The sequence below is a fragment of the Serinus canaria genome, chromosome 18, assembly GCF_022539315.1.
Source record: "Serinus canaria isolate serCan28SL12 chromosome 18, serCan2020, whole genome shotgun sequence".
In the NCBI taxonomy this organism is placed as follows: Eukaryota; Metazoa; Chordata; class Aves; order Passeriformes; family Fringillidae; genus Serinus; species Serinus canaria.
This window is the reverse complement of record NC_066331.1, coordinates 3,723,935-3,749,693: the sequence shown is the minus strand read 5'-3', so window position 1 is coordinate 3,749,693 and position 25,759 is coordinate 3,723,935. Positions and strand designations below refer to the sequence as shown.

Sequence of the window (25,759 nt, the reverse complement as noted above, 5' to 3'; positions counted from 1 at the left end):
CCGCCGCCCCGCGCAGCTGCCGCGCAGCCGCCGCTCGTGGCAGGTCCCTCGCGAGCCGCCGTAGCGCGCCCGCCGCGTTCCGTGAGGGGAGCCCGGGCAGGCCAGGCCGCAGCGGCGCCGCCGCCGCCGCCACGCCCGATGTGAGCGGCCCCGGGCCGGGGGCAGCGAGCGCGGCCATGAAGAAGGACGTGCGGATCCTGCTGGTGGGAGAACGTGAGTGCCGAGGCAGGAGGGCCGGGGAAGGATGGGGGCCGCCGACTGTAACACCGCCCGGTGCTGCGAGGCTCAGCCCGGCCCCCGCGGGGAGCCGGGTGCCGCGCCGGCTCCTCGGGGCGGGCAGGGGTCGAGGTGGGCTCGCCGTGACCACTCGGAGCGCAGCCCGGAGCGCCTCGGCTCCCTGCTCTGGGCACCAGCAGGGCCGACATTTGGTGGAATTGTGCAGCTTGGACGTCCCTGGAGATGACACCGGGGTGAAATTCTTGCCCGGTGTTTGGCCACGGCTGATTTAAAGTTTTGCTATTATTTTTCTTTTATTTATTTCTCTTTTAAAATATTTTTTATTTTTCTTTTTTACCTGTGTGAAAATCACACTTGCACGTTTCCCATTTACTGACTTTGGAGATCAGTGGCCTCATGTGCTCCCAGTGGTTCTAGGTCGGGTGTTGTGGGTTTGTGTCCAGGACGGGGCCAGAGAGTCCAGATCCCTTTTTTTGCTTTTAACTTTCTGTGTGACCTTGGATAAACAGCACATACGAAGGTGCCTGCCAGAGGTACTGTGGGTCTGGATTTTTTCATGTGTTCTTAAAATTGTGTCCTGAAGTTCACGCTTAGGTACCCAAATAATTGACAGGGCTCCCAGAGGCTCAGCTTCTCATCGGTATAAATAGCAGAGAGGAGGTTCTGTTAGTTTGCAAAGAGAGCTTAGTTTCCTCGAGGGGAAAGAATACAGAGTAATTACCAAGGGTTATTAGTAAAATTACGTAGTTATACTAAGAATGTGGTACTGCTAACAAAGCTTTCCTGAGGATTGAATGTGCCCCATATATATTTATAGTGCAGTTTTTGCTGCTTTTTTATGGTGCAGGTTGGCTCTGTCTGTACTGCATAGAAAGGCTCTCTGTGACTCTTCTGGAGAGGAATCTTGAGGGATTCCTGTGCAGAAAGAGCTAACTCATTAAGATTGTATTTGGTTAGTTTTGCATGACTGTGTTTGGGAATTGGTGCCTTTGAATACACAGTTTAATTCCTCTTTATAATACATGCCTGATTTACCTCAATGTCTTTGGCAAGGCTGTGTTTTGGGCTGGCTGTGTGCAGTGGTTTTAGCACAGGTGTAACAGGTACTTTGTTTTGGCAACAAGGTTCACAGTGTGCCCAAGTAGGAATATTAAAGCTACAGGTTTCTTAAATTCAGCAGTGTGTACTACATGGCACACGACAGATTGTGAGCATCCCTATGTTACACTTCTGTTTGACTTTTAGTGAAGAGGAGGGACAAATTTGTTTTACAAATTGGTAAAACTTGTCAGTTACAGTGTCAGTCCTGCTTTGTGTATGTGTCTCATGTGTATTTATTATTCTGAAACCACAATTTAGTCCAGACCATCTAAAACTTTTTAATGGTAACAGCAGACCATCAGGTTCAGAATCTGAAATATGCCAAAAACTCTTTATTGTAAGCCTATTTCAAAACTCATCCTTTTCCATTCCCAGTGGTCCACAGTTTAGGTTTAAGTTGGTGTAGTCCTCGTATGCTGGGTGCAAACATCAATTTTTAATAGCCAGTAATTTTCAGAATATGTTCAGCATATTATGCAGCATGATGTAAAAGACTTATATATGAGGAAAAAGACAAATTAATTATCATAAAGTGCTGTGCTGCTTTCCTTCATCCCAGTCAGCTGGTACCTTTTAGGCTGTTATTTATAAAACTAAGAACAGATTGGGAAAGACAGAGGGTTGACCTAGATTTGAACAAAATAACCCATATCTCTACTCTAGAACCTATGGGTTTTCACAAAACCCAAGGACACTAGAAAGTGTATCAAGAGCTTCTAAATACTTTAACTCACCAGCAATACATAATCTTGTATTTTCAGTCATAAGAAGTGGGTTTCTATATCTGCAAAACCAGTTTTGCCAGTGTTTGAAGTTAGAACTGTCTTGGTCAGGTGCAAAACACACATCACTATTTTCACTAATTACTAACTTATAAGGAAGGTGCTCATCTTTTTTCCCTGTGGAAGTAGGAGAGCTTCTGAAGCTCTTTCAATTCTGTCAGGATGAAAATTAAGATGGAGTTGATGCAGGAGGATGCCTGGCAGTTTAAGTTAGGATTTTAGCTCAGTTGAGTATCTGATGGAAACCCAACTGCTGTTGGGAAACCTGCAGCCTGCTGGTCTGCAGGGAGTACCACTGGGGAAAAGTTTACAGCTGTTCTCTGTGAGGAAAACAGAAATCTACCTCCTTAGAACAGCTTTTCTTTGCTTTTCATAATTCTTTTACAACTACTCTTCATCATGGGAAGTTAAAGAGAGGGTTTTATTTCTGGATGTCAGAGCATGTTACTGTACCAAAAATAGACCTAGATAAGTTGAGTGTACTCTGACTGGATCATCAGTTCAGTAACACCAATTTCTGCACAAAGTCAGCCAGTGGTACAATCATACCTCTTCATCTTCCATATTCAGAATTCTACAGGGTTACATAGAGATGTGTAAATGCAGTGATATCAGCTAAACACCTTCTGTCCCCTGGTGACATTTTCTGTTGGTTTCAGTAGGAACAGTGACACAGGCCCTGACTGCTGGTGACCAGTGCCTTGGCTGGTAACACATTCCTGCTGGCAGAGGTGCTGGTACATCCAGGGTGAAATTGAGTTTTGCTTGAATTGAGAGGTGTTGGAAATGGACGGTCCCAGGGGATATTTGAATATGAACATGTTTGTTTTTAAGAAATGTCTCAAAACCAAATAAAGCAGTAATAGTCTTACAAGGCTTCCAGAGGACCAGAAAATTCACAGATAAGGGGATTTAGAGAGAGTGGAACCATGAGAGAAGTTACCAACTCTTGGTTTTAAATGGTCACATTAGAGCTTGTCAAAACCAGCAACTCTGTGATATCAGTGTCTGAACTTTGCAGGTAAACACAGTCATTTATTTGATTGAATGGTGTTGGGTACTGAAGCTGAAATGATCTTATTGGATTAAGAAAACTGTGACTTTAGAAGGGTTGGTGCTTTGGGGTATTTTTCACTTTTAGTAGGGGACAGCTCATTTGTATCAAAGGGATTAAGCTCTTGCACTTTTAAAGCAGTCAAAGTACTGCAGCCTTGGTTCATATCCTCTTGTCCAGCTCTCCTCCTTGGGATTTTAGGACTAAAGTGCAATTATCATCTCAAGAATTCTATAATAACAGTTAATTTCTGCATGCTTTTCTGTGTGCATTCTTTGTATTTCTGAAGTTGTATCAAAGCATTTCTAGTTTGATTTGATTATTTGTTTGTTTAAGTGTTCTATGTTAAGGTTAAAACCTGGCAATTCTTCTGTAAGGCAGAGCAGAATTCACTTCCCTTCTGGAGGAAATACAGAACTGGGAGATGGAGCCCAAGTTTCTGCAGTAGAAGAATTATAAGAAAATTGCTGTTGTCCATATTTAATATGATTAAACAATAGCTTAAAAGCTTTTAATGTGGTGGATTGGAAAATGTTTTTTAAATCTTCCCATTTTAAATGGGGTGCAACTGTTAATGTAACAAAACAAATTATCTAATATCTGTTTTTAATGCTTTTGCAGCCAGAGTTGGGAAGACATCACTAATTATGTCTCTTGTCAGTGAGGAATTCCCAGAAGAGGTAGAGCACTTTTATTTGTTTTCTAAGTTTTATTTCTATCCTGTCATATACTGAGTTAATAGACTTTGCTACAAAGTAATGTTTAAAAACAAAGTGAAGTTTAAAATGGCAAAGATGGCTTCAGGAAGAGCAATGTAGATTAGTTTAAATCTATCTGTGCATGAAGATGTGAACTTTAATCTAAGTTCCTTCCTTATTTTTCACATTGTTAATTAAACTAATTGTTTTATATGTGAAACTGTCAGCATATTTCAATATGAGAGACACATAAATGGGAAGATGCTGAAAGAGACAAGATCACTTATTTGGGGGGGGAGGGGGTGTTGCATTTAAAGAGCAATTGGATTGCAAAATGATAGAGAATCAGGAATAAAAAGTCACATGGCATAACTTCGCCATTTTTTGTAACTAAGGAAGACATTGCCTTCTGTCTTTGAGGAATGTTTTATTGACTCCTGAAGTAAAAACTGCAGAAAAAGCTACTTCTACGTATTATTCCTTTGAAAAGCAGCACAGAGTTTTATTTGTACCATAAAAAGAACCACAGCTGCTGCAAATAGTTAAGCTTTTTACATGTAAACATGAATGTTTATTTCTCCTGATCACAGGTCTTAAAATAGACATCATGTGCTGCTCTTTGAATCTACTCTGCTCAGAGTTTAATGCAAATCAGTCAGTTGGCACAGTTCAGGAGTCAAGATTGGATTGTAAACATAACTGAATTTTGTTAACATAATTGAATTTGGTTCCTAACCTTGCAGTTAAAAAGGAGATCCAGTTCCTTTGGCAGTTGTTTCTTATTGTATTTAATGAGTTGTAGTCCTCTGTTCACTTCTCACTTCCTGCAGTATGACCTGGAATATTTATCTGAATTTGTGTGTAGAGAAAAATCGTAATTTATACATAACACAAGATCTTCCTGAAATTACAGAAAAAAACTTTTGTAAAAATACTGCATCCTATAAAAGCTGCTGAAAGAGACCTGCCCAGTTCTTCAGGCCAGTCAGGCAGATCAGAGCAACATTATAGGATCTAACAGGCGCTTCAGGATTGGAAATAGTGTTTATTTGTAGGGTGTTTTCAGTAATCACTCTTGAAGAAGATCTGAGCAGAGCCTGAAGCTTTACAAAGAGACATTCTTGTGGTGATTGCCTTTTCTTTTTCACTTGTTTTACGAAAAGTAAAGAGTCATGAGAGTTCAGTGTCAACAGGTGAAAGGCAGTAAATAGATGTGCAGGAGATTTTCATTAAAATTAGGTTTAAGTTGGTTGTTCCCAAATATGGATTAGTGTTCTTCGGAAAAAAGGGCTATCAGAGTTTACAGCATTTTTCAGAGTTAGTTTTTTTTAGCATCATGTTTTCCTTTGCAGGATATTTTCTGGATTAGATGTTTGGCACTGTCAGAAGCAAGGACATTGTCAGTTACAATTGTGTAAAAATTGAGACTTGTATTTTGTTTGTCATGCTTGTTTTGGTGCTGGATAGAGTGGGCTTGAGTTTTATAGAAGTATTCATTGAATGTATCCTTAACAGCACTGCTTTTCTGCAAAGCATGCAGGAAGTTCTGTGTGCAGTAACTAGACAGGTAGAAAATGAGAAGGTAGCAGTGACTTTCAGTACTTTTAAAAAACGAAAACCAAGCAAATAAATAACAAAAGTACTTGAATACCTAAACAACATGAACAACTAATAGTTGTTTAAAGCTGACTAACTGGCAGCTGTATTATAGTATATGATTTTTTTCACCCTCTGGATTATCTTGAAAGGTTCTTTCTTGGCGTTCCTTTCAACCCCAGGTTCCACCCCGCGCTGAAGAAATCACCATTCCAGCTGACGTCACTCCTGAAAGAGTGCCAACCCACATAGTGGATTATTCAGGTAGGGACTGCTCAGTACCCTCACTGATTTGGTGTGGAAATGTTTGTCTGTCTCAACAGCCCCTGTCACAGACAGACAGGTCTGGGACCAGAGCTACAGGTGGGACAAGCCTGGAGTAAAGTAGAAACTTTCTGAATTTCTAAGTTAGGACACCTCATAATTTTGGGTTAGTTTACTCTTTTGTATTTTTTTTTTTTTTTTGTATTTTAATCTAATTACTAAACAGATAAATATATTCACTACGAAGGGTCATGTGCTATCATAAATCTGTGCAGCTGTTGCACAGCTGCAAAAACCCTTCTGCCATTTACAGTGTAAGCCAAGAGCTAGGCCATGTTAGCAGGTACCTTCCTGTCTTCTCTCTCCCATCACTGCTGAAGAAATGTCTCTGATGTGTTTAATCACCTGGAAAAAGAAATAATTTTTGTTGTTGGACTTGATGGTAAATTTATGTGGTCTGAGTGTTTCTTTCTATTTAATGAATTTTTCATAGATTCAGTTAACAGAAGCTTAGTATCACTATAAAAATCATCACCACTTTAATAAAATCAACATATGTCATACTCTGATGTAAAAGTTTACATTATAGAAGGAAGAGGCTGTTGAGAAATGTAGAAGGATGCAAACTATGACTTGTTCCAAAGAGAACCTCTCTACAAATATAATTATTCCTCTTCAAAATAGCTGTTAAAATTGATGTGCAACAGACTGTTTCTGTTTCTGTCTTACAAATTAATGGACCAATTTAATTATTGTTTTGGAAGGAGCACTCATTAGAGTATTTTATAAAAAGAAGTTTAAATAACAAGTCTTTGACAAAGCTGCCTCATGAGCATTCTGAAATACTTGTGTTAAGTTTCAGAAGTGTTTTTTTGTTTGCAAAAATTTTAGTAATAATGAGTAACTTCTTCTATCAAATGCAGAAGCAGAGCAAAGTGATGAGCAGCTTTATCATGAAATATCACAGGTAAGTGTATTTTAGTGTTTGCTTGAAACTAGTTTAGGAAAAAGTCTTTTCCTTCAAAGTTCTCTGCATTAGATGGGCTTCAGTTTGAATTGAAGGAAAAATCCTTTCTTGCTTGGCATTTTCTGTTATGTTTTGTCATTTGTGCTATAGGAAAGATATCTCTAAGAAATCTTAAAGAAAGTAGGTACTGGCACTGTGTTGGTGAATTGAGCTTAAGCTTCGTCCTTCCCAGTCAAAGGACAGAACCTAAATATACGTTAATCAGCAAGCCAGTTTTGTATAAATAATTTTACCCTGAAATGATCCATTTTGCTTCTTTCTGTCACATGGTGCTGTTGCATTTATGAATAGCACAGGCTTCTTGGTGACTTTGTCATCCCTTCTGATTCCTATTTTCAGTTCTTTCTGAGCACCTTTGCACATTTTCTGCACAGTCTGTCATGCTGTTGTGTTCCATTTCTGGCATTTAGTTTGGTGCTTCAGTGGAGGCTGCACATTATGACTCTTCAGTTTGGATTTCCTGGTGGCACAGGTCTCTGCAGGCACAAGCTGTGACTGTCACACTGCAAGACAAGCGTTTTGGCACTTCTCACCATATATGTTCTTGTTTTAATCTTGTTGGTCAGGCTCCAAGTAGCTTAAACAAGCCAGGAACAGAATTCCATAGTGAGTTTACTCTGATGTTGTTATGTATGGTCTTTAATTGTCTGTGCTGCTCAGGGGTTTCTGAGCAGTGGAATTCCATGCCTTTTCTTTCTCTTCATTTCAGGCAAATGTGATTTGTATAGTGTATGCTGTTAACAACAAGAATTCTATTGATAAGGTACAGTAACACATTTTATCCCCTTATTGAGATGTAACTTGTGCACTGTTAATTGATGTCAAGCCGAAATCTGTATTAGACATTTGAAATGCCTGAGATGGAGTTTGAGATCAGTTTTTAAGAGAATGAACAGATGTGGGTTTGCTTCTGCTCCATTTCCACGTACAAGCTTTTAGTCCTTTCACTTGTCTGAGAAAGTTGCTCATTAATCAGCTCCAGTTTTTGTTTCCTTCTTTGTGGGTCAGTATGTGCCTTTTTGGGAAAGAAGCAGTAGCAGTTGTAGTGAAACTTGTGCACAGTTCAGTCATACTTAATTTGAATATGTATTTTTCATGTCTGTTTTTAATCCCACTTTAGGTAACAAGTCGATGGATTCCTCTCATCAATGAAAGGACAGACAAAGATAGCAGGTGCTTAAGTAAAGATGAGAAGTGTGAATTAGGCTGCACATCGATGGGTGTCAATGAACAGTGTTGAGGATGTTAATTGTTTAAGACAATCAAATACTAAACTTAAAGTTTATATAAGAAGTCCAAGAAGCAAGAGATCTGAAGTATGTAGGTCTGTTACATGTGCCAGCAATGTTATTTATTTTGAATTTCATGGGTAGCTTTTACCAGGTGTGTTTATATTTGCTATGGTATCACTGGCTTTGGCTCTACAGTCTGTATAGCTTTTCTGCTGATGCTGGTTTGGGTAATAACAATGTGATTAGTTACCATTTAATATAAATGTGTGGGGTTTGTAGAATCAACAAGAAGTACGTTTTTAAGTGTATATCAAAGCATTTTATTTAAACTGCTGTCAGTAAGTTTTGCCCATTGCCTCCAGTGGCATTTAATTACATCATGAAAATAATACAGTGTTTTCTGGTGAGACATTAAATGCTAAATTAAGATACATATTTTTATCCATCTGTCTATAAAACTCTTAATATTCTTTTGTTTTTAGGCTGCCTCTTATATTAGTTGGAAACAAGTCTGATCTAGTGGAGTACAGCAGTATGGAAACTATCCTTCCCATTATGAATCAATATACAGAAATAGAAACGTGTGTAGAGGTATGCAAGAGTTTCTGAAGTTAAAGAAAGTAACAGAGAATACATTCTTGCCAAGCACGTGTGGCAACTTTATAGTAGAAAAAGGGGTTCTGGTTTTTTTTCCCAAACAAAATATTTCAAACATGAGTAATTATAATAGTGAGTTTTTATGTTATCTTTCTTTAGGGAAGATTACACTATTGTATAATCAAATGTTACTGTCAAATTCTAATATTTAGAGCCTCCTCACATACTTCTCTTTCTATTTTCTATTTAATATTAAGCCAGACAGATGCCTGCAAAGTATTCAGAATTGATTTAAAATGAGTGGACATGTCTTTTTTTTTTTTTCTTTTTTTTTTTCCAAAGCAGATACTGTTTTTTGATTTCTGTTCTTGGTGTGACAGCAGATTGTAGTGAAACCTCATTTGTTAATTAATTGAACAGGTACAGGGCCTGGATGTCTTTTTTCCAAACCAGCCCTGTACCAATGGGAGGGGCCTAAGTCTTTAAACATGTGATGCTTACTTAAATTTCAGAAGAAATCGCCAAATAGTCAAGAAACTAGCTCATCAATGTGAGGATTTCTCTTTCAGTGTTCAGCCAAAAACTTGAAGAATATATCTGAGCTATTTTATTATGCACAGAAAGCTGTTCTGCATCCTACAGGTCCTCTTTATTGTCCAGAGGAGAAAGAGGTATTTATCCATAGATTCTCAGAGCAAATAATTTGGGGGGAGTAAATCACTTTCCTGTTTGTTCCTTCTCAGTGGATTTTGCATCTCTTAGTGTGTTCTGTTACCAGCACCCCACCCCTAAGTGTCAGGCATTGCATCCCAGAACCACGGGGGCTATTTTGTGATGTATGAACCTGACCTGTCTTTCCTCTTCCTTCAAAGCAGTGAGGACAGTTTTTTGTTGCCTGTGTGAACTGCTGGGTAAAACAAGAAGCTTTGCTCATGGCTTTGAGCCAGATGGAATGTGACCCTAATTATGTCTTCAATTCAGTTCTCCTTTAGATGTACATTTCACAGGAACTCCATTTATTTCAGGGAAAACACTCTAGACTTGGCCTGATCTAAGAGAATTTATTTTTCTGAGAATCTTGGGAAACTTTGGCAAAAGGGATGAGAAACAAGTGATGAGTGTGGTTTTTTTTAGGTATCAGGTGGTTAGCTGAGAATATTATGAAGGAGTATTTTATTTTTTAAAATTTTCTGGGCAAATACAAATAGAATCTCTAATTGTAACCGTTTAGTATTGGGAAGTAGGAAAGTTGCTTCAGCTGTAAATACTTTGTTAAGTAGAGAATCAGAGAATAACCCTGTTTTGATTTCTTCCATCAGAAACATCTATATGAGTTAGTAATGTTGTGTTAAAATTGTTGTGCTGAAATCTTTTTGGTTTTCCAAAACCAATGTCTATGCAATCTGTGTGACCTCTGTGAAGAGAAGAGTCCATCATCACGGTAGTTGTTGGGAGAGAATTACCAGTGTCTGTTTTCCTTCACTTGGAAGGTATCCTAGCAGTTCTTTTGTCCTAGAGATAGTCCATATGCTCGATGCTTTGCCTGGTAGATGAATGAGCCCTGTGAAGGTTTTCAGTATTTGATGTTTGAAGTGAGCTGGCTGTAGTTGTAGACCCATTTAGTTTTGCAAAGCACTGGGATTTTACGGTGATTTTTTTTTTCCCCACCAAAAAATGTTTTGGGGGGAAAAAAACCCTTATTTAGTTGTTTCTCAAAGTTTTCTATAGCAATAAGACTGAATTTAGAGAACAGAGTTTTATTTTTGTTAATAACAGTAGTGCCACCTTCAGCTTGTGAAGAGCTTGAGAGTCTTCTAATAATTGAATAGAAAAGCATTTAATGTGGAATAATTGTTTTAAATTTATGGATATAAATTTGCCAAATCAGTTTTTTATTCCCTCTTGCTTTTTACTTTTGTGTACATGTGAATGAATGTCTCTGTTCTGAAACTGTAAATGAAGACTAGTGTGTGTTTCCATGTGATTGAGCTGCCTGGTGTCATTCAGTGTAATCTTTTTATGTTCAAGCCTAGAAAGATACTGAACTTCCTTTTTTCCTTAGATGAAACCTGCCTGTATTAAAGCACTGACTCGCATTTTTAGAATTTCTGATCAAGATAATGATGGTACTCTCAATGATGCAGAACTCAACTTCTTTCAGGTACCTCCCTTGTTTATCTTTCCACCATGCTTAAAGGTGCTATATCATGCTATATATATGCTATATAATTCTAGAAAACAAATTATTGGTTTTGAATAAATAATAGCAGTGTGAACTGTAAGGGAATCAGGCCTAAATACTAGGTCTCAAGTGCAGCATAGAAGAATAGATTTGAAACAGAAATGAAATTATTTTTATTTCTAACCATTGTTCAAGTTTGAGTTCAAGAGCAAAATTTAAAAAATCTATTAATGTACTTTAAAAAAAAATGCAGTTTTTACACCTTTATTTCCACTAAGAGATTGTGTTGTTGTCCTTAACCAGCTTATCAGAATTTTTAAGGCTGTATTTCATACAGGACATGCTGTTTGTCCAGCTCAGTAGCCAGTGGTACTAACATGCTGGTTTTGGGTTTTGTTTTAGAGAATTTGTTTTAATACACCACTGGCGCCTCAGGCTTTGGAAGATGTAAAGAATGTAGTCAGGAAAAACCTAAGTGATGGAGTTGCAGATAATGGATTGACATTAAAAGGTGAGTCTTATTTAATTCTTAAAAGATTATACAGTTAATAATTACTCTTACATGAAAAAGGTGGTCTTTTGGAATATGATCTCTGTCTTAATTTTCAGACTGCAAGAGCTGAGCTTGCTAAACAGTGATATCTTGGTGTTCTTTAAGCCCTGGGAAGTGCCAAACAAAAATCCTATCCAGTTATTTTGATACAAGAAAACTAAAAGTAGTCTTCCATTACACCCCCCTCCAGGCTCCTCCAGGCTAAGCTTTCTGTTTTAAACTATTGAAAATACTGGGTTTATTTTCATACAGCTCTAAAATGCTGGTACTGGAAAAAGCAAACAACAACAGAAAACCAAGGGGATTGTTTGAAGGAAACGGTTCCTTGGAGAACACTTTACAAATACCATGATTTCTGAATGTTCAGTCTGGGTAGATAATTCTGTACTATCACCCAGGAGGTTTAAAATAGTAGTGTGTATTTGGAGCTGGCTTTGTTTCCATATCTGATACTGATTCTATTGAAAACACTTGTAGCAGGTGGAGTGCTTCAGGACCTTAAGATTTCACCGTGTTTGATTTTTAGGTTTTCTTTTTCTACACACACTTTTCATTCAGCGAGGAAGGCATGAGACAACTTGGACAGTTTTGCGTCGCTTTGGCTACGACGATGACTTAGAGCTCACACCAGAGTACCTGTTCCCTCCGTATGTACCCCTGCAGCCTCCTAAGCTTGAGTTTAGGTTCTGCTGCTCCTGCTCTGGCAGGAGGAGAGGGTTGTTGCACTGTTTATTTAACACATTGTTACATCAAGTACCTCCCTTACTTAATGACTGCCCAGCCAAAATCTTCATGTGGCTGAGCATGAAGGAAGAACTCCCTTGTGCCAAATCATGTTCTCTTTTTTCATAAGAAAGGTGGCAGAAGAGTTCTTGATATAAAGCTGGAACATATATTTGAGCAGTTGATTATTGTATGTGACATTAAATTCTCAAAGACTTGTCAATATTTTCATATTTGCATTTGAGACCTATTGAAAATCCTCAAATTAAAAAGAGATTCACCAATTCTGTGGCTTCTATTAAAAAATGTAACTGCATCATTTTTTTTGTTAAAAAACCCAAACCCCAAAGTACAAAAACAAAGCAAACCAAGAAAAATGTGATTACTGTACTGCTATATATATCATATAAAGGCACTCACTGATCATTTTAGAATTCCTAATAAAAAGTATGTGCTTTGATCTGTGTGAAGATAAATTATTAAAGTTAAGTGCCAAGCCAGATACTAAATGTTATCATTCATAAAATACGTGTTTTGAGTTTTAATATTCTGTATTTCATAAACAGTTAATGCTTCTTGTATCTGTTTTTGTTTTCAATGAACAGCCTAAAAATTCCCCCTGACTGCACAACAGAACTAAATCATCATGCATACTTGTTTCTTCAAAGTATTTTTGATAAACATGATTTGGTAAGCGTTTAATTTGAGTGTGTGTGTGTGTATGTGTCTTTATACTTACAAGCTTTGGTTTGTCAGGAGTTTTTCTAACAAAAACATGTTTTTATCGTGATGTCATTTTATTCAGAAACTGGCTTCAGCTTAACCTTGAGAGTCAGAACTAACCTGCAGCTTATAACTGCCAGCTCTCCAACAAGGAGAGTTGGCAGTTATAGCTGTAGTACCAAATTTTTTTAACTAGCTCATACATTTAACCTTATTAAAAAACAATGAAAGAACAATGATTAAAAAGAAATAAGCTTGGTTTCTTGAATCTTGCAAGTGTACAGCCAGAAAATACCAGTTTAGAATAGACACAAATTATGGCTGATACCGTATTTTGTTTCAGGATAGAGATTGTGCTTTATCTCCTGATGAATTGAAAGACTTGTTCAAAGTCTTCCCTTACATGCCATGGGGACCTGATGTGAACAACACGGTTTGTACAAATGAAAGAGGATGGATCACATATCAAGGGTTTCTCTCGCAGTGGACGTAAGTGTGATACAGGACATTTTTAGTTGAGAACTTTGGGTATGATCATGTGTTTGTAGATTCCTCTTAAAAACTATTGGAAAGAGTAGTTTTATAGTTGAAAATTTATCCAAGCAGTCAAGTTTTTGTAGCTATCCAGTGTCTTGATCTTCAGACTGTTGTTACATCCTGTTCAGGATTTCGCCAGTATTTACTGCTAACAATGAAGAAGTTTCTCTTCAAAATCCCTATGATCCCTGTCGAAATATTACTGTTGTTGTTCTGCCTCTTAGAGATGGTTTGAAAAATGGTGCTCAATAATGAGGGTTTTTTTCCCAATTTAAAATACAGAAAATGAGAAAAATGTTATTTGGGGAGATAAGAAAACAGTGTGGGTTGACAGGCCTCTGCAAGTACTGCCTTCATAGAGTTCTGGTGACCAGTAAGACTGGTTATCACCTCTTACTCTCAGAGACTTTTGTCCTTCAATACTGCATAGAGCCAGGAATGTTTCTATCTTGTCAGTCTGGAGATAGGAGATAAGGATTGTTTCAGTACTATAAAGAGTTGGTACCCCAGATGGTGACAATTGAAAGTTCTTTATGTCCCTCTGCCAGACTAACCACATACCTGGATGTGCAGCGTTGCCTGGAGTACCTGGGTTATTTAGGGTACTCCATACTTGCAGAACAAGAATCTCAAGCATCAGCAATTACAGGTAATAAAATTTTGATACAACACAGAAATTTCAATTTAGAAATATACTAGAGAGTAAATTGTTTAATGGTTCATCTCTTTTCATTTACTCTCTTTTACTTTCTGCTCAAGTGGAACCTTTGATTGTTGAGAGATTGTTTTGTGTGCATTTTCATGTTATCACATGCATTTCTATCTTGTGAAAAATATTTGTGTTTTTCCAAAAGTGACAAGAGATAAAAAGATAGACCTCCAGAAGAAACAGACTCAGCGAAATGTCTTCCGATGCAATGTTGTTGGAATGAAAGGCTGTGGGAAAAGTGGAGTTCTTCAAGCTCTTCTTGGAAGAAATCTAATAGTAAGGAACATATTGCCTGTATATGCCTATATATGCTCTTGAGTTAAGATTAGATAGCAGAAGTGATTGATCTTAGAGCTTTAATGGTTATTACTCAGTTTGCAGAGTTCTTCGAGGAAATGCAGAATTACTAAGGAGGAGTTTGGGTTTTTGGGTTTTGTTCTATTTTGGCAGTGGCTATTGCATGCAATAATGACTTGTACATCCTAGATTATAGTTATGCATTTCCTTGCAAAAAAAAACCCAAAGAAAACTATAATTTTAATTAATTAATAAATGGAGTAAACCAGCTGTTCAAATGTAACTTAAAGGGAAAAGTTGCTGTGGTCTAACATGAAATTCTGCCTTTTCAGAGACAGAGGCAAATACGTGCAGAACACAAATCTTACTATGCCATTAATACAGTCTATGTATATGGACAGGAAAAATACTTGCTGGTAAGGCTGCCTCATTCTTGTTTGCCTAAGACTGGTTAATGTTAAAATTCTGTGAATTATTCAGAGCCTTCTACAACAAACTAGTTTTAATTCTCTCTTTTTAACGTGGATTCCTCCCAGTTATTTTCTGTCCCAAGTAACTTCTGGGTTTCTTGGTTGATAATTTAGCCGAACCTGGTCAGACCTGTTATTTTTGAAACATTGACCTGAATTGTACAAAACCTAGTCCATTTATGGTTACACTGCAGGGTATCAAATTTTAACATGTGATAAATGATCAGAAGTCAGTCTACCTATTCAGTAGGAAGCATCTGTCACACAGAGTGATTAGAATGGCTAAAATTAGTATTCAGTGGGAGAAATCAGTTCTTTAAGGCTCATTCCATTCTAGTTCTCCTTTATGATAATATGATCTCTTCCTTTGTTTTCTGAGATCTAGTCCTGCTCTGTAGTTTTCCTCTGTGGGATGAATGCCCGTTTCTGTGGGTGTCTAAGCTTTGGTTTTAAAGTAAATATCACTTTTTATGTTGAGGTGGTGATTGCCTGCAGATGTGATGTTAACAGCTCACATATGCTGGCTGCATGGTAAATTCCTACTGTTCTTTTTTATTGATTCTGCCTATTGTCAGTCCTTTAGTTCGAAGGATACAAAAAATTATGAGACAAATTACAGAATTCCTTTAACTGCATAATAACAAGCTTTCCTCTCTCTGCAACCATCTTATTTTCCAGCTACATGATGTCAGTGACTCAGACTTTTTAACTGATGCTGAGACCATATGCGATGCTGTCTGCCTGGTATATGATGTCAGTAATCCGAAATCCTTTGAGTACTGTGCCAGGATTTTTAAGGTTTGTAGAGTTTATATTTACAAACCTCTACATTTATATTTCTTCTCATTGACTAAATAGTCAGTATCAGTTACCTGACCTATACACTGCTTCTAGTGCTTAAATGACATTTTATTTCTGAGTGCTGGTTATATATCAGGATGCCTTAGCCGTGGTGCACTTCTGTTACTCATACAAAGCAAACATCTGCTTTTCTATATGTAAACTACTCTGCTTCTAGAAATGCCTGGCTTCAGTGGCATGAATGTATCTCAATGCTGCTGCAACCAGTGCAATACAGCCTGTTCCAGGTTGAATGTGTCATATACTGTTTCTTTCACTTTTTTTTTCTTTAAATTTGCAGCAGCACTTCATGGACAGCAGAATACCATGTTTAGTGGTAGCTGCCAAGTCCGACTTGCATGAAGTTAGACAGGAATATAGTATTTCTCCTGCTGAATTCTGCAAAAAACACAAAATGCCTCCACCCCAAGCCTTTACTTGTAATACTGCTGATGTGCCGAGTAAGGATATCTTTGTAAAACTGACAACTATGGCAATGTATCCGTAAGTACTGGAGCTGTTCTGTTTTCCATGTGCATGGTCACACAGCACCACTCACTGCATGCCATCATTAGCTACAGGATGGAACTGCCTCACCGAGCTTTAGCAACAGAGAGACATGAATGGCCTCAGGAGAGTCTAAACTATTTCAAATTGAGGAACTAGGCATATATCCAACACAGAAATCAGTCTCAGATATCTTTGCTAAGTTGAAGAATACCCTAGTTCATCCAGCTCATGATGCAAATTCCAACAAACAGGCTTCTGTTTGGTCCATATTGGGGATGCAAAAAGTATAGAAGTTTTCATATCTTGGTGTTTTTGAGAGTGAGTTGTACTGTAATCCTTGTTGGTAGCTCAACTTGACAGCTGATTACAAGCAATGGCACCTTAGTGCACAACAGTTCCCCCAATGCACTGCTTAAAATACTTTTGTTTTCAGGGTGTTTATTACTATGTGCTTCAGTTCATTTGTCTAATAAATATTATAATTTTAATAAAATTTTTGTATAAACGTCTTTGGACTTTAGGTACAAGATACTTAAGCTCAGATTCTTCTTCACTACGCATCTCACTGTTGCTAAACTCACTTTGCATCTCTTTTTTTGGTGGGTGAAGCTTTTAATATGGTGAACTACATAAATATTACAGCAGATGGAGTCTAGTATGACAGCTGACATTTGCTTTAAAATAAATAGAACTAATGTCACTTTCACCCAAAATAATAGGGTATTTTTAATTATTTGAAACTGAATTTGCTGAATTACATCTGTAAAGTTTTCGTTTTGGTTTTGTTTTTTCTTTTTACTCTTGTGTTCATTTTGTAGCACTGGAATACTGGGAAACCACTAAAGTGTAGCACTGACCAAATGTCTGTCATATCAATATTCTTGCTTCTCCCTTAGTTTCAAGCATGTGTGTTTGGTAGGGTGGGAAAAATAGAGGCAACGCTCACCCGGTAAAGAGTGCATTCAAAGTGGTAGAAAATGTGGCTTCCTTTCCTTTGAAAAAGGGGTGTTATCTATTGCTGTGCAGACATACTCAGAAGCCTTTAAATGCTTCCCTTTTATGGGAACTTGTATAAATTCATCAGACATTTTCATTCATGTTTGTGCTTTGCTGTTAAGATCTGTATATGATGGTGATGCCAAAATGTCCAAGACATAGAACCTCTAACCTTTAAATTCTGCACAGCTGTAGTTGTACCCTTTCTTCCCCAGTGTATTTTTTTTCCTCCTCTCCTTACTCATTCAAATGTACCTTTTATTCCTAAATCTCTCTCTTGGTTGTGGCACAGTCCTAATGTGCACCTGATTTGATGAGCAAGATTTCAACTCCTGTCCTTCTGTGTGTTTTCGCAGCCATGCCCGGTTACGCTGTATGTGCGCCTGCAACAGGTGTACATTTTGCATCTGTCAGAACTTCCTCAACTCAGACTTGCTGCAATCTGTAAAGAACAAACTCTTCACTGCAGTTCTTAACAGGTCCTTAACTTTATTTACTAGGTACCAGGTGTGCTTTTAAAATAAAGGGTGTCTTTGGAATACCAATTGGTAACCTTATATACTGCAGATTTTTCACTCCATATCCACTAAATAGGCCAATACTTAATAATTGTCCTAGAAATATCAAATTTGGTTTAACTTGGAGGTTCTTTTGAGCTTAGTTTAGACATTTTTGTGAAACATTACCAATTTGGTTGTTGATACAGACTCTTTGTGATTGCAGAAATACTGTGCAGGAATTAGGACTGTGTTTTTAGGGAACTGCTAATAGTCATGAAGTGGTGTCTGCAAAGCTGTGTAATGTTTCCCACTTGAGACATTACTGGTTTGTTTAGCATTGATTAGAGGTAGTGCCTTTTAAATCGCAGTTACACAGATATTTTCATAAAGGCACAGCTTGATTTAGAGCAGCATCATGTAATATATGACGTGTTTATAATTGCTAAACTGATATTTGGGAATTCATAGAATTTCTGTGTGTGTGTGTGTTATGCTTGGTTTACACAAAGAGTGGGCATTTTGTCTTAAAAAATAATCCAGATCTTTAAACATCCAATTCCTCTCTGAATGAAATGCAAAATGTAAGAAGTGGTAAATGCTTAAACATTTGCATTTCCAGATACTTTTGGAAAAACAAGTGGTAAAGAGAGATAACTGGTTTTCAGCATTGAAAACAGTGCTATAGCTTGTCCTGCAGGCAGTTTTGGACACACAGGATTTACTAACACCTCAGCACTTGTCATCACACCCCAGCAAATAGAAGTTCAAACCAAACAACTGTTGCAGTGCAATGGTTTCATTGTCCATGGCCTTCTTGGAGGCTTAGATGGTAAATGTGTTTATTTGAAGGCCATGGTTGAGATACTGCTGGTCCATGGGTGTTACTACATGTTTGTTACAGGTTTCAGATGTAGCTGCTCCATGTAAGAGTGTCTGCCTCCTTTTAATGCAAATGACTCACATGTAGGAGATCTGTTGATACACCCACCTGCAGGATTGAGCATTTTCCTTGTCAAATACCACTTTAATCCAAGATACAAGTGTAAACTTGAGAGTTCAAGTGAGAATTCAAGGGTGAAAAACTCATTAGCTCAGGAAAACACTGAATGAGTGAGGCTCTTCATGCTGCATCTCTTCTACAGCAGTCATCCCATAGACAGAAATACCTTGAAACAGCAATCTCTTTGCATATTGTCACTCTAAAACTTCATTGAGCAGTAGCTGCTAGAAAATCCCAGCTCTTCATTACTGAGGCTGAAATCTCCTCTAACACATCTTCATTTTTTGGAACTGGTGTGGGTTGTTCCATTTGCTGTTGTGATTTGTTTCTCTTTTGTATGGGGTTTTTCAAGTCCTGCATTAGACATTGAACTTCATTCCTCTGAAGTGCTATGAGGGTCTCAGAGTGTACTGAAATATTTTATTGAGGTTTGGGATGCTGTCATTCCACACCTTATCACTAGGGAGTCTGTAACAAATATAGGAATCCACTACTGCCTAAAAAGTCTGTAATTCAAGGCGAGGAGAATTCCTCACAGACACTTCCCTCCTGAAAGAATTATTTGCTAGAATCCCCTTGTCTCTCAGTCACTAGGGTTTGTTCCAAGTTTCCAGCATGCTTACTTCATCTCACCAACTCCCTAACCAAACACCTTGCTGCAGGTTATTTACCATTCAGCACATGAACTGCTGCATGACTGCACATATGGTAGAGCTGGGGTACCTGTAAACAAGAGGAAATAGCTCCCAGTTGTAGGCATAGGAGGGTAGAGATGGATTTCTTGTCTTATCATACATCCAATGATGTGTGATTAGAGAAAGCATTTGGATAAAAAAGGATTTTCTGAATCAATTAGTTCCTATAACTATTCTTATTTTGCCTTTCCAAGTGCTTACCCTTAGGTCAGCTAGTTGGGCAAAAGTTAGATAACTGATGGGGGAAGGAGGTTTCTAGTGAGTACTTTATTCTCCTGATCCCCTTCTATTCCCTTCGGCTGTGGAAGCTTTTCAGGTAAACTGAAATTTTTCACACAGGACCCCTTCCTGTGCCCTTTGTTGCTAAGTAACCCCTAAACACTGTTACCAAGGCACAACAAAAAAATCACATTTGAATATTCCCGCTGTAGTAATTAAAGGAAGAACATTGCCTCTGTGCAACTGAGAGACCTGCTCATGCCCCACTCAGTTTCTCTCTGTGGACAAATTTCAGGAGTTCCTCTGAGGCTTGCAGGCAGTCAGACAGGCAAGTTCAGCCTGGAGATTGCTGTGTTGGTTTGAACTGCCCAGGGTCACGATTTACTGGTTCTTTGAGGAAGGAGGCACAGCATTCAAAGCACTGGACATGCATGTATGAGACTTGCCAATATCCTGTAGTATTTTTATAGGTTTAATTTGTTTTGTCCTTTAGGTGGTCGCTTGAATTTGGCTGGCTGGCACTTAATCTCTTTTTACTACATTGTTTTACCAAAAGCAGTCATTCTAACCCTTTCTTTAATGATGAGCTTGGATTTTTGGCTTTTTTTTCCCCTTGGTTTCAAATCATCCATGTTGCCTTTTGCTTTTACAGTAGTGGCATTTTTCTGTCAACTAAGTTCATTTCAAAACAAGATGATCCTAATGCATCAGAATTGTGTTGTTCATCAAGGAGACTTCTTGGAGGATGTTTTTCTTTAAAAGTTTTCAAAACTGTGGAATTGAAGTGAAATTCTACTTCCATATGAAACCTGGTTGTTTATTAGTAAGGTTTTGGTTTCTGTGACACCCTTCTGTGAAATTAAAATTAAGACAATAAATTATTATTATGTTTTCCTGTAATAATGGTGAAGTTTTAAGAGTATAACCCAGAATTTACCTTTCACTATGTGTAGTGTACACAGTTTTTTTTTTCAAAACTTGCATATTGCCTTTAAGTCTAATTGCAGAAATTTGTCTCTACACTTAGGTGTCCCCCAAATAAGGACATTACTAAATGACATCCCCAAAATGACATTAGGGCTTTAGAAATTGCTAATTTATTTTCCTCCTTCTCTAAGCTGTTTGGTGCCCCAGACTGCATAGAAATTGGCAAAGCTGTGTCCCCTGATTTCTTTCTAAACAGAGCGTAATGAATTGGCATTCTCCATCCATTTTTAGGTTTTGTGGATAATAAGATGCATTTGGAACTTTTCACATTTTAGATGACTAATGCATGGGGGAAAATTCTAACTGCTGGACTTAGTTTGCAACCTAGGAAAATATGTGCCTGAAGGGAAGCTGCAGCAGCTCGTGCAGGTTATGTGATGCTTTTGGAATTCAGTTGCTTATATTCAATGCTAAGAATCTTTGTCAGAGCAGGCTGCTGCATGATCTTGCTTTGACTTCTGCTGTGAGTAGCCATGTGAGCAGCCTGTTGGCCTCAGCACTGTGCTTTTAAAATGCTTTGAAAGTTACAATAGGAATATTTTCAAAGACCTGTATTTAAGGATAAACCTTCCCAGACCTGGGAATTATTCTGCTGCTGACCTTGGGAAAAGTATCAGCATCAGTGTGTAACTCAGCAGTTTTCTATGTACCCGTGGCATGCATGCTCAGTTAACTTCTTAGCAAGTGCATGTGATAAACTTCTTGTGAGTTGTTAAAGTCTCTTGAAAAAAACCCCATTCAGATTTCAAAGGTCTTGGTCAACATGTGGCAAGGTACTTGACTCCCTGTTAAGGGTAGGTTGAATAAAAGTATACCTTTTTCTTTCCAAAATGTCCATTAAAATACGAATTTTGTGCCAAAGGCAAAATTTCTAGACTTTCATATATTTGTGAAACTAATTGTATGATTAAGTACACACAGCAGCCTGTTTGGAAAGTTTGAAACATCATTCTTATTATTAATAAGCAAGAGTTTCAAATGCAGCTTCATTTATGGAGTCCTGACTACTACTCTCTCTGTGTATAAGTGCACATCTGTTTAGATGTTTTACCCTTGGAGACAATATTTTTTCTAATTCAGGGTTACTGTCTTACTAACAAGGCAATAGTAATTTCCACCACTGGTGAAAGTTAGTTTCATAAGCACAAGTCGACTGAAGTTAAGTTTGAAAGTTATTATTTGATGAGGTAGAATTTTTCAGTGTGCATTGAAAAAGGGTTTTGTACATTGTAGCCACCTTCATGCCAAAGAACCTGCGCTGGAAATATTGATCCTTTTTTATTATCTCAGAATTTTTTTTGTTCCTTTAATGGCAGCTAAACAATATTAGAGATTAAAGTTGTAAAAATGGATTTTATGACACCATAAGGAACATTGAAGAAAAATTGGATGTTTATGAAGTTGTAAAGCAGTTAGACACCCATAATGATCTGAATTTCAATAAGCATTTTGAACTTTGGATTTTCAGGCTGAGACATTCAGTGTAGATTTCCTTGAGGTTGTAAGGTTGATTTGTTGTCTCAAATTAGTTCCTTATTTAAATGAATGAATCTGCTATTGTTAGGCTTAGAAAAGGGATCAAAGCCAGTTTAGTCTCCCTTTAGACTAAACACAAGAGGATTTTATCATGGCTGAGAACATATTAATTGTTTTCAGAAGGATGAAACATGCTCAGCAAGTTTCTTGCATACTATTAAATATGGACATGTGCAAAACAAGGCAAATTATAGATAGGAATCAGAAAATCTAGATGTGAGAGATGGTGCTTTATGAGGCAATGCAAAAGCATTAATTTGCAATTTAAACATTGATTTGCATATTTAAATGGTGGGGGTTTTAATTGTACAAATAGTTGGGCATTTGAATTAACCAGATTAAACTGGAGACTTGTTAGTTACACAAATACTCATCCAACAGTGGAGTAGGCATTGTGTACTATCCAACAGAGCTTGTCATGTAATCTAGTAAAGTCATGTTACCTACAAGTGATTCATGTTACATACACAGATAGTTTTATAGATTATATATCTGAAGAAAAGGATTTCACAGCCTTTTACTAAGAAATGACCCCAAACTATCACTGGAGTGATAAAATACAGTCTTTGAGTTCTCAACAGTTGTGGGATCTCATCAGTTTTATGGCTGATGTGCATATGGTGCAGAGGTATTCCAGCGTCCTGTGGGACACATGGAAGTTGAGGCTGTGGAGATGGAGTGGGAAGAGAAATCCAGTTTCATAAACAGGTTTCTTTGTCCTTAAAGCAATGGCATTTAGCTACATGAAATCATACATTTTACTTAGCTTATTAAAAGCACAAACTTGATTTGTTTCTGGTTTTCCCCCAAGACTTAAGTTTTTAACAACTGCACAAGAATCAGGGGCTAGGTGGCTATAAATCAGAATTCTCTGGGCTTTTTGATTTGAGAGGGTTGCTGTTGTTGAGCCATGCAATGAACTGCACTGTGCATGTGTGTGAAAAGGTTAAGAGCCTACCTAGCTGAGGTGGGGGCCATGCTGGTAGCAGACGAGGAGAGCAGGATTATGCAGCAGGTGCACGCCGTCCACTCTGTAGAAGATTCCATCTTCATGGAGTCATCTCTTGGTCCACGTTTGCTTGAAGACAGGTAACAGCCAAACCCAGGTGACCTTGCCATTGCCTTTTCCCTTTCTTCTCGTCAGCAAGCCACTTGACATCCAGTTTGCAAAGACTTTGTCAAAACTAGCTGTAGAAAAACTAATCCTTGCAGGAATTCGTGGATTTGGTCTGTTCTATAACCCAGCAAGACATTCTTAAATAAGATCAGGATTTTTTAGACTAAAGAGCAGCTGTGTGGCATCAAAGAGCCTGTTCTTCAGCATGTGGTGTGGCAGAACTCTGATTAACTATCTGGCTGTTATGGCTCCTGCAAAAGTCTACTAAAGCATATCCAGAACTGGTTTTGTGTGTTTTGACAGCAAGTAGCAATTCCTGCTCTGTTAAACAGCTTGTGAGCTACGGCTCTGCAGTTCTCACTTTGTGAACTCCTGTGTGTGCTTAGGATCTCTGTGCTCCTTTACTTAACCCTCCTGCAGCTTCACTGTGTAACCCATGGTGATTAGCACAGGCTAAAACATGTAGGCTAGTGAAGTTCTGTTCTAAGTTCTATCTCTAAAGCAAACAAACAAAAAAATCAACTTTACTATTGTTTAGGAACTTCCTGTGCTTTGAATTATGGCATTTATGATAACTTGTTTTAAATGGTAGCTCCTGCTTTCTGGTAAGCTGTCATACTTCAGACTGCTGTTAAGGGTGGCCAGCCTTGCTTAACTGAGCATGTTCACAGACTTTTTGCAATATTTGGGAGAGTTGGGTCATTGCCTGTCTCCACTGTCATGTGAGATGTGGATTTTTCTGTCACTCCATACTGTCTTTTTCTGTTGGTGCCATTGTCACTGCTTGTTTCACTCACACTCTCTTAGCTTTCAGCTTGGTGTTGGATGACTGATTCTGTTGCTGTTCTTGTGACTACTGGGAAGAAAGGGATTTTTAAATGGTTTGATTCTAGCTTTTGGAAAAATATTACTTGCTACTTGTCAGTAAACTTTTTTTGGAGGGGGTAGAGTAAGTAGATATTCAACAGGACTGGGAAATTTTTAATGGAAAAGCAGAAATATTAAACTCAACATTTAGAAAAGAAAGAAATAAATAAAGGATTTTGCTGGACAGAGTTGTTCTCACTATGAGTTACTAATTATTTGTAGCTATTTTTGTTTTCCTTTCCTGAATGCTTGCTGGTACTCTTAAAGGAGACACCCTGCCCTCCCCACATCCATGAGTAATGATCTGCTCCTGCATTTCTCCTCAGCCGTGTGAGCGCTCTGACTTCAGGGAGATCGGATGTGCTCAGGGCTGCAGATCAAATCCTGAGCTTTAGGAAAAGCAAAATGATTGCAAAGTGCTCGTAAGGCTGAATTGTGAGCTGTTTGCCTGTGACAAGTGTAGTGATGAATTTCCAAAAGCAGAGTAGTTTAGCACAAGCTGTCTGGAGTTCCTGTCATGGAATTAACCTGGTTTTGTATGTGTGTTAAATTTCAGGCATGTGACACAAGCAGACCTCAAGAGCTCAACATTCTGGCTCCGAGCAAGTTTTGGTGCTACCGTGTTTGCAGTTTTGGGTTTTGCCATGTACAAAGCACTACTAAAGCAGCGATGACCTGAGAAGAAGCACATCTGGCCCTACCAAATAAATAAATAAAAAACCACTTTTATGTACATTCTGAATGCTTTAAATTCTGCTAGAAATATTTATATATGCAGAGTTACTTTATTAATATTTGTAATTCATGCTTAAGATTATTTTAAATTATAGCTCCAACTACAGTATTGCATAATGTGTGGAAAAAAGGAATTGCATCTTTTCAGCCAGCTAAAATGGCTTAACTTGTAAGGCCAAAAGGGAATTTGTTGTAAATAACCTGTATATATTAAAGCAAAGAACACATTGCTTCCCAAAAACCTATTCTAAATACTATTCTTAGATGTTCACCATGGTGACATTCTAGTGTATAGGTGAAATTCATTTTCAGTAGAGTAGACTCAAGGATCATACTTCCTCAAGGATTGCTTATTTATTTCACATTCATCTGAAGTGACTTCATCTTTTTGGACTATAAGCTGTAGCAGGCAGAATTTGTGATTTTGTTCATATTTTTAACTGATGAACAAATTTTCCCCTCTAATCATGTATTTCAGGAAAGAGTCACCTTTGCTGTCCTGGCCTATGATTTTGTATTTTACATGACCAGTGACATATTTAGAGTCTGGTCTCTTTTAAGAGGAAAACAGTAAAACTTTGAAAACTGCCAGATCAACTTCATACGCCGTGTGTTGTAACCCGTGTTTTTCTTTTTTCACTATGTTGTGTTTTATAACCCTCATGAATCAGACAAGCAAATTTTGTATGTTATAAACAGTTATAATTTGGAAAGTGTTGCAGTTTAATTTCTCACATCTGTCAGTCATACTCATTGAAAGCTGTGTATAAGAGAAAACTGCAATAGTACACAGTGCCTATTCTACTGGAGTATATTAGTTGCATGGATCGCAGTGCGTTCTGTAATGGGCTAGAATTACCTATAGACACAGCTTTTTTAACAATCAAGTAAACCAAACATTAAATTCCTCATGACAAACCTATTTTTCCATTGCTGGCCTTTTCAAGTATTTCAATAAAATAACTGTGTACTGTG

General features: G+C 37.9%; 1 protein-coding gene across 9 annotated transcripts; it reads left to right on the top strand.

The window, feature by feature from the left end:
* The first annotated feature begins 46 nt into the window (after positions 1–46).
* On the top strand, positions 47–25,759 carry RHOT1 (ras homolog family member T1). Of its 9 annotated transcripts, none has more exons than XM_050981178.1 (21): positions 47–213; positions 3,796–3,854; positions 5,621–5,732; positions 6,656–6,699; positions 7,469–7,522; positions 7,880–7,932; positions 8,474–8,582; positions 9,158–9,259; positions 10,651–10,749; positions 11,173–11,281; positions 11,850–11,970; positions 12,652–12,736; positions 13,113–13,258; positions 13,855–13,955; positions 14,161–14,291; positions 14,645–14,728; positions 15,461–15,580; positions 15,924–16,126; positions 17,485–17,607; positions 23,011–23,154; positions 24,606–25,759. In XM_050981178.1, exons 1-21 carry the CDS (start codon positions 177–179, stop codon positions 24,721–24,723), a joined length of 2,154 nt encoding a protein of 717 aa, XP_050837135.1. In that variant the 5' UTR covers positions 47–176; the 3' UTR covers positions 24,724–25,759. The 9 variants fall into 9 exon arrangements, with proteins under 9 accessions (XP_050837135.1, XP_050837137.1, XP_050837136.1 ...); XM_050981179.1 differs by having other exon boundaries at positions 48–213; positions 5,651–5,732; XM_050981180.1 differs by lacking the exon at positions 24,606–25,759 and having other exon boundaries at positions 20,195–23,147.